The following is a 9,887-nucleotide window of genomic DNA, read 5'->3' as shown; positions in this document are numbered from 1 at the left end:
TCCGTTCAGAGATCCGCGTGTTGTGCTTAAACGAGAGTACATGAAGAACGTGCAAAATAAAAACGGAATGGCTCTGTCAGAGCACCAGTGGTACTTATCGGAGGGTACAAAAGCTGTCAACCAGGCCGTGGGGCGACTGATCCGTCACGGGAGCGACTTTGGTGCGCTGTTACTCTGCGACTATCGCTTTGAGAAAGAGAGTGTCACCAAAGATCTCTCCGCCTGGATGCGACCCCACATCAACAAGAATGCAGAGTTCGGACCTGTTTATGAAAGAGTGTCCAAATTCTTTAAAGACATGGAGGTCAATAGAACCGGGGAGGATATCAAAAAAGCTGTTTGTGACAGTTGTCCTAATAAACTGACGGATTCTTATGTTGAACCTGCTCAGAAAAAGCGCAAACTAAAGAATCAACCGCTTGAGTTTGACTCAACGAGCTCGGAAAGTTCTGATACAGCTTCCACCCAGCAACCGGCCAAGAGCACGGTTGAGTATGTCCGAGAGGTTAAAAGTACACTCGAGAAAGAAGAGTTTAAGATTTTCAAAGAAGCAGTGAAAAACTATGGTTCTAACAGTGAAAACTACAGCAGTTTGGTTTTAAATCTTCGTAAAGTATTCTCGGATCCGTCAAGAAAGGACTTGTTCATTGAGTTCAAGAACTTTATCAAGGCTGAACACGTCATCAACTTCGATGATCTGTGTTTGAAACTGCTTGGTTCATCTTCGCTATGATTAGTGTTTCGATTCCTAAACTCAACTAGACTGATCTCTGTGATAACTTCATGCTGTGTTGTTTATTCTGACTTTGTAGTTATTCTGACTCTGTGATAAGTCTCACGTCTGTAATATGTTAACTTTTTTGATATATTCAACTCAGGTACCTACTTATTTTTATAATTTTGATAATGAATTACTATACTAACGTTATTAATTAATGTACATATTAAATTTATCATGGTTGAAAAAAAAAATTCACTTCTTTACACTACCCAGTACCCCTGTATAGGCCAATCACCGGAGAGTAGGTAGGCAAGATTTAATTTAGAATTATTATTCTTCAACACCAAGCTAACAGCTAAGATGGTGTTTGCTGTGATAACCTATCATTTGGTGATTTCCCTCAGATGGTAGGATTCTGTACAAATTACTCCAATGCATTGTAATAAGAAATTATAATTTTATTCTTCTAAATAATGAAAGTCCTTTATAATCTTCCTTGTAAATTATAATATTACTATATCAGTTATTAAATAAGGCAACAGTCTTACTTGGTAAAATTCCTATGATCTGACTGTCTTAAATAGGCTGTGATTCCCAGTTCCTACGGACTATGACTGTTTCAAGTACAGTAGGCCTAATGCTTGAACTCGTCTGTAACAATTCCAAAAGAAATAATAACAGGTAAACTAAAGTAATACTAATTTCACATAGTTGAGGCAAACATAATTAATTTAAGGTGATTTTACAATTTACAAAATATTCTCAGAACATGTGCTTTTTCATCCAAATGTAACATGAAAGTTGAGTATTTAATATTTGACATTTACAAAGTTACTAACTGACAGACAATCAAAAGATTATATATAATCATAGGTAAAAACATGGCAATCAAGATTATTTACAATACAAAACCACATAAATCAATTTTCTTATTTTTAAAATGTTTACTACTTACATTTTTACGAGTTTGTACAATTTTTAAGGGAATCAGCCAACTAAGAAAGATTTGAAGAAACAGCTCATTACAAAAATGACTTTAGTTAATTAACAGCTGTTCTCCAGTTCTGCCAACAAGGTGAAGTGTAAAATAGTGAAACTAGTTAGCCATTGATCATGATATTATATGTACATTATATATTCTGTGAATAAAATAATTTAAATTTAATAAACATTTCCCTTACATCAGTATAGTCAGCAGTAGCAACTGCTAAGAAGATTGTTCTCAAGTGCAAATATATACATGAGGGCCTCTTGACTTTCCGCTCGACGTCTTTAGAGAATGGTTACTCTCCTTCAGAGATGCTCATGAGCAGGAAAGTAAGAGGGACTGTGCCCATTGCTCCTGTCAACCTTTCCCCAAAAACACCAGATCCTAAAACACTGAGATCCAAAGAAGAACAGATAAGAAGTAAAAGGAAAATCCGGTTCGATAAGAGGCATGCAACGAAGGAAAGAGAAGAGCTACAAGATGGACAAATGGTTTATGTCAGGGACAAACAAGTAAAAGGAAAAATCATCTAAAAGCACGAACAGCCCAGGTCTTACATAGTGGAAACGAAAAACGGAGGAAGATTAAGAAGAAACCGAGTTCATTTATCGGATATTAAAAATTAAGCTCAGTAAACCTACTCCAGACACTCGACATGTGAGAGGAGGATCTGCTGGTCTCTTTATCCTCTTGATCTGTCATTAATATAAATCATATGTTTTATTTAAATGTTAAGTTATATTGGAGTTTGGTATACAAGAAGTATAGTAGTTGAATGTTGTGATTATTATGTTGACACAATAATAGCTATTTACCTTACAAGTGTAGTAAGAGCGTTCTTACATCACGCAGGTGAATGTTGTGCAACGAGCGGAAGCGAGTTGCATAATTTACCTAAGTAATGTAAACACGCTCTTGCGTAACGTGTAACGTACAAGATTTTACCTGACCCGACAATATACAGAAGGTTACGAACAGTATTTTTCACTATCCATTTCACTCATCTTCTAACAGTAACGTTCATTTACAAACAAAAGCTAGGTTAGGAAAATTCTTCAAAACATAACAATAAAATTCAAGCCCACAAACTTCCCTATCCCAAGCGTGATGTATACAACTTCCTTACTTCCCGAGTGATGTAAAGCTGAAAAAAACTCACTCGGTGATGTAATGAAACCCATTTAAATAACATTGAGTGCTTAACTTAAAAAATATACCTCTATGGAGGCATCGACGTTCAACGCTAGAAATCAGCTGTGGGCTTGAATGTTATTGTTATGCTTTAAAGTATTTCCCTAACCTAGCTTTTGTTTGTAAAAGAACGTTCTTGTTAGACGATGACTGAAATGGATAATGAAAAATATTGTACGTAGCCCCATGTACGTTACACGTTACGCAAGAGCGTGTTTACATCTCTTAGGTGAATTATGCTACTCGCTTCCGCTCGTTGCACAACAGTCACCTGCGTGATGTAAAAACGATCTTACTACACTTGTAAGGTAAATAGCTATTATAATTATCACTGTATTGATTTCAGGAATAACTCACTATGGACTACACCTGTTTTTTTAATTTTGATGACGGTATGTGGATGATTATCTGGATAATCTTTGAGTGTTTTTATATAAAAAATATTGGAAGAATTCCACTGATTGTGATGTAGTTCTTTCAACTTTTAACGAAATGCCCCAACTCGCAATCCTCAACAAATTACGGTTAAAATGTTTGTGATATTTTCCATTACAACCCATAGTTATGCCCAGCGCCTACCAAATGATTTTCCCTACAATAATGGTAGGAAGTTAAATTTTAACGACAGGCTAATGGGGTAAGTATGTGCTAAGACAGTTTTATTGCATTGTTTATTAAAATTACCGTTACTAAGTTGCCTTATTTAATTACTGATATAGTAATTTACAAGGAAGATTATAAAGGATTTTCATTATTTAGAAGAATAAAATTATAATTTCTTATTACAATGCATTGGAGTAATTTGTACAGAATCCTACCATCTGAGGGAAATCACCAAATGATAGGTTATCACAGCAAACACCATCGCAGAGTCGCAGAGGGGTCGGGTGGCGCAGTGCTCCTGGCCGTTCTGCGAGGGAAGGTGTCTGAGGGGATGGACTTTGCAGACTCACAGTGTCGCGCAGTTATCATGCACAGGACTGCCGTACCCTCCGTTCAGAGATCCGCGTGTTGTGCTTAAACGAGAGTACATGAAGAACGTGCAAAATAAAAACGGAATGGCTCTGTCAGAGCACCAGTGGTACTTATCGGAGGGTACAAAAGCTGTCAACCAGGCCGTGGGGCGACTGATCCGTCACGGGAGCGACTTTGGTGCGCTGTTACTCTGCGACTATCGCTTTGAGAAAGAGAGTGTCACCAAAGATCTCTCCGCCTGGATGCGACCCCACATCAACAAGAATGCAGAGTTCGGACCTGTTTATGAAAGAGTGTCCAAATTCTTTAAAGACATGGAGGTCAATAGAACCGGGGAGGATATCAAAAAAGCTGTTTGTGACAGTTGTCCTAATAAACTGACGGATTCTTATGTTGAACCTGCTCAGAAAAAGCGCAAACTAAAGAATCAACCGCTTGAGTTTGACTCAACGAGCTCGGAAAGTTCTGATACAGCTTCCACCCAGCAACCGGCCAAGAGCACGGTTGAGTATGTCCGAGAGGTTAAAAGTACACTCGAGAAAGAAGAGTTTAAGATTTTCAAAGAAGCAGTGAAAAACTATGGTTCTAACAGTGAAAACTACAGCAGTTTGGTTTTAAATCTTCGTAAAGTATTCTCGGATCCGTCAAGAAAGGACTTGTTCATTGAGTTCAAGAACTTTATCAAGGCTGAACACGTCATCAACTTCGATGATCTGTGTTTGAAACTGCTTGGTTCATCTTCGCTATGATTAGTGTTTCGATTCCTAAACTCAACTAGACTGATCTCTGTGATAACTTCATGCTGTGTTGTTTATTCTGACTTTGTAGTTATTCTGACTCTGTGATAAGTCTCACGTCTGTAATATGTTAACTTTTTTGATATATTCAACTCAGGTACCTACTTATTTTTATAATTTTGATAATGAATTACTATACTAACGTTATTAATTAATGTACATATTAAATTTATCATGGTTGAAAAAAAAAATTCACTTCTTTACACTACCCAGTACCCCTGTATAGGCCAATCACCGGAGAGTAGGTAGGCAAGATTTAATTTAGAATTATTATTCTTCAACACCAAGCTAACAGCTAAGATGGTGTTTGCTGTGATAACCTATCATTTGGTGATTTCCCTCAGATGGTAGGATTCTGTACAAATTACTCCAATGCATTGTAATAAGAAATTATAATTTTATTCTTCTAAATAATGAAAGTCCTTTATAATCTTCCTTGTAAATTATAATATTACTATATCAGTTATTAAATAAGGCAACAGTCTTACTTGGTAAAATTCCTATGATCTGACTGTCTTAAATAGGCTGTGATTCCCAGTTCCTACGGACTATGACTGTTTCAAGTACAGTAGGCCTAATGCTTGAACTCGTCTGTAACAATTCCAAAAGAAATAATAACAGGTAAACTAAAGTAATACTAATTTCACATAGTTGAGGCAAACATAATTAATTTAAGGTGATTTTACAATTTACAAAATATTCTCAGAACATGTGCTTTTTCATCCAAATGTAACATGAAAGTTGAGTATTTAATATTTGACATTTACAAAGTTACTAACTGACAGACAATCAAAAGATTATATATAATCATAGGTAAAAACATGGCAATCAAGATTATTTACAATACAAAACCACATAAATCAATTTTCTTATTTTTAAAATGTTTACTACTTACATTTTTACGAGTTTGTACAATTTTTAAGGGAATCAGCCAACTAAGAAAGATTTGAAGAAACAGCTCATTACAAAAATGACTTTAGTTAATTAACAGCTGTTCTCCAGTTCTGCCAACAAGGTGAAGTGTAAAATAGTGAAACTAGTTAGCCATTGATCATGATATTATATGTACATTATATATTCTGTGAATAAAATAATTTAAATTTAATAAACATTTCCCTTACATCAGTATAGTCAGCAGTAGCAACTGCTAAGAAGATTGTTCTCAAGTGCAAATATATACATGAGGGCCTCTTGACTTTCCGCTCGACGTCTTTAGAGAATGGTTACTCTCCTTCAGAGATGCTCATGAGCAGGAAAGTAAGAGGGACTGTGCCCATTGCTCCTGTCAACCTTTCCCCAAAAACACCAGATCCTAAAACACTGAGATCCAAAGAAGAACAGATAAGAAGTAAAAGGAAAATCCGGTTCGATAAGAGGCATGCAACGAAGGAAAGAGAAGAGCTACAAGATGGACAAATGGTTTATGTCAGGGACAAACAAGTAAAAGGAAAAATCATCTAAAAGCACGAACAGCCCAGGTCTTACATAGTGGAAACGAAAAACGGAGGAAGATTAAGAAGAAACCGAGTTCATTTATCGGATATTAAAAATTAAGCTCAGTAAACCTACTCCAGACACTCGACATGTGAGAGGAGGATCTGCTGGTCTCTTTATCCTCTTGATCTGTCATTAATATAAATCATATGTTTTATTTAAATGTTAAGTTATATTGGAGTTTGGTATACAAGAAGTATAGTAGTTGAATGTTGTGATTATTATGTTGACACAATAATAGCTATTTACCTTACAAGTGTAGTAAGAGCGTTCTTACATCACGCAGGTGAATGTTGTGCAACGAGCGGAAGCGAGTTGCATAATTTACCTAAGTAATGTAAACACGCTCTTGCGTAACGTGTAACGTACAAGATTTTACCTGACCCGACAATATACAGAAGGTTACGAACAGTATTTTTCACTATCCATTTCACTCATCTTCTAACAGTAACGTTCATTTACAAACAAAAGCTAGGTTAGGAAAATTCTTCAAAACATAACAATAAAATTCAAGCCCACAAACTTCCCTATCCCAAGCGTGATGTATACAACTTCCTTACTTCCCGAGTGATGTAAAGCTGAAAAAAACTCACTCGGTGATGTAATGAAACCCATTTAAATAACATTGAGTGCTTAACTTAAAAAATATACCTCTATGGAGGCATCGACGTTCAACGCTAGAAATCAGCTGTGGGCTTGAATGTTATTGTTATGCTTTAAAGTATTTCCCTAACCTAGCTTTTGTTTGTAAAAGAACGTTCTTGTTAGACGATGACTGAAATGGATAATGAAAAATATTGTACGTAGCCCCATGTACGTTACACGTTACGCAAGAGCGTGTTTACATCTCTTAGGTGAATTATGCTACTCGCTTCCGCTCGTTGCACAACAGTCACCTGCGTGATGTAAAAACGATCTTACTACACTTGTAAGGTAAATAGCTATTATAATTATCACTGTATTGATTTCAGGAATAACTCACTATGGACTACACCTGTTTTTTTAATTTTGATGACGGTATGTGGATGATTATCTGGATAATCTTTGAGTGTTTTTATATAAAAAATATTGGAAGAATTCCACTGATTGTGATGTAGTTCTTTCAACTTTTAACGAAATGCCCCAACTCGCAATCCTCAACAAATTACGGTTAAAATGTTTGTGATATTTTCCATTACAACCCATAGTTATGCCCAGCGCCTACCAAATGATTTTCCCTACAATAATGGTAGGAAGTTAAATTTTAACGACAGGCTAATGGGGTAAGTATGTGCTAAGACAGTTTTATTGCATTGTTTATTAAAATTACCGTTACTAAGTTGCCTTATTTAATTACTGATATAGTAATATTATAATTTACAAGGAAGATTATAAAGGATTTTCATTATTTAGAAGAATAAAATTATAATTTCTTATTACAATGCATTGGAGTAATTTGTACAGAATCCTACCATCTGAGGGAAATCACCAAATGATAGGTTATCACAGCAAACACCATCGCAGAGTCGCAGAGGGGTCGGGTGGCGCAGTGCTCCTGGCCGTTCTGCGAGGGAAGGTGTCTGAGGGGATGGACTTTGCAGACTCACAGTGTCGCGCAGTTATCATCACAGGACTGCCGTACCCTCCGTTCAGAGATCCGCGTGTTGTGCTTAAACGAGAGTACATGAAGAACGTGCAAAATAAAAACGGAATGGCTCTGTCAGAGCACCAGTGGTACTTATCGGAGGGTACAAAAGCTGTCAACCAGGCCGTGGGGCGACTGATCCGTCACGGGAGCGACTTTGGTGCGCTGTTACTCTGCGACTATCGCTTTGAGAAAGAGAGTGTCACCAAAGATCTCTCCGCCTGGATGCGACCCCACATCAACAAGAATGCAGAGTTCGGACCTGTTTATGAAAGAGTGTCCAAATTCTTTAAAGACATGGAGGTCAATAGAACCGGGGAGGATATCAAAAAAGCTGTTTGTGACAGTTGTCCTAATAAACTGACGGATTCTTATGTTGAACCTGCTCAGAAAAAGCGCAAACTAAAGAATCAACCGCTTGAGTTTGACTCAACGAGCTCGGAAAGTTCTGATACAGCTTCCACCCAGCAACCGGCCAAGAGCACGGTTGAGTATGTCCGAGAGGTTAAAAGTACACTCGAGAAAGAAGAGTTTAAGATTTTCAAAGAAGCAGTGAAAAACTATGGTTCTAACAGTGAAAACTACAGCAGTTTGGTTTTAAATCTTCGTAAAGTATTCTCGGATCCGTCAAGAAAGGACTTGTTCATTGAGTTCAAGAACTTTATCAAGGCTGAACACGTCATCAACTTCGATGATCTGTGTTTGAAACTGTTTGGTTCATCTTCGCTATGATTAGTGTTTCGATTCCTAAACTCAACTAGACTGATCTCTGTGATAACTTCATGCTGTGTTGTTTATTCTGACTTTGTAGTTATTCTGACTCTGTGATAAGTCTCACGTCTGTAATATGTTAACTTTTGTGATATATTCAACTCAGGTACCTACTTATTTTTATAATTTTGATAATGAATTACTATACTAACGTTATTAATTAATGTACATATTAAATTTATCATGGTTGAAAAAAAAAAATTCACTTCTTTACACTACCCAGTACCCCTGTATAGGCCAATCACCGGAGAGTAGGTAGGCAAGATTTAATTTAGAATTATTATTCTTCAACACCAAGCTAACAGCTAAGATGGTGTTTGCTGTGATAACCTATCATTTGGTGATTTCCCTCAGATGGTAGGATTCTGTACAAATTACTCCAATGCATTGTAATAAGAAATTATAATTTTATTCTTCTAAATAATGAAAATCCTTTATAATCTTCCTTGTAAATTATAATATTACTATATCAGTAATTAAATAAGGCAACTTAGTAACGGTAATTTTAATAAACAATGCAATAAAACTGTCTTAGCACATACTTACCCCATTAGCCTGTCGTTAAAATTTAACTTCCTACCATTATTGTAGGGAAAATCATTTGGTAGGCGCTGGGCATAACTATGGGTTGTAATGGAAAATATCACAAACATTTTAACCGTAATTTGTTGAGGATTGCGAGTTGGGGCATTTCGTTAAAAGTTGAAAGAACTACATCACAATCAGTGGAATTCTTCCAATATTTTTTATATAAAAACACTCAAAGATTATCCAGATAATCATCCACATACCGTCATCAAAATTAAAAAAACAGGTGTAGTCCATAGTGAGTTATTCCTGAAATCAATACAGTGATAATTATAATAGCTATTTACCTTACAAGTGTAGTAAGATCGTTTTTACATCACGCAGGTGACTGTTGTGCAACGAGCGGAAGCGAGTAGCATAATTCACCTAAGAGATGTAAACACGCTCTTGCGTAACGTGTAACGTACATGGGGCTACGTACAATATTTTTCATTATCCATTTCAGTCATCGTCTAACAAGAACGTTCTTTTACAAACAAAAGCTAGGTTAGGGAAATACTTTAAAGCATAACAATAACATTCAAGCCCACAGCTGATTTCTAGCGTTGAACGTCGATGCCTCCATAGAGGTATATTTTTTAAGTTAAGCACTCAATGTTATTTAAATGGGTTTCATTACATCACCGAGTGAGTTTTTTTCAGCTTTACATCACTCGGGAAGTAAGGAAGTTGTATACATCACGCTTGGGATAGGGAAGTTTGTGGGCTTGAATTTTATTGTTATGTTTTGAAGAATTT

The 9,887-nt window shown here is 36.3% G+C and overlaps 1 protein-coding gene across 1 annotated transcript; it reads left to right on the top strand.

The window, feature by feature from the left end:
- The first annotated feature begins 7,637 nt into the window (after positions 1–7,637).
- Positions 7,638–8,522, top strand: LOC128984226 (regulator of telomere elongation helicase 1-like). The gene has a single exon (XM_054403527.1). The coding sequence runs from the start codon at positions 7,638–7,640 to the stop codon at positions 8,520–8,522; it is 885 nt and encodes a 294-aa protein (XP_054259502.1).
- The last annotated feature ends 1,365 nt before the right edge of the window (positions 8,523–9,887 follow it).

The sequence above is a fragment of the Macrosteles quadrilineatus genome, unplaced genomic scaffold, assembly GCF_028750875.1.
Source record: "Macrosteles quadrilineatus isolate MER2022 unplaced genomic scaffold, UCM_ALF_1.0 Scaffold_2__2_contigs__length_208266976, whole genome shotgun sequence".
Taxonomy (NCBI): domain Eukaryota; kingdom Metazoa; phylum Arthropoda; class Insecta; order Hemiptera; family Cicadellidae; genus Macrosteles; species Macrosteles quadrilineatus.
This window is presented reverse-complemented; position numbering and strand designations above follow the sequence as displayed.

Excerpts from the sequence above, each read along its gene's own strand:
- LOC128984226 (XM_054403527.1), top strand. The coding sequence starts at position 7,638 with ATGATAGGTTATCACAGCAAACACCATCGCAGAGTCGCAGAGGGGTCG.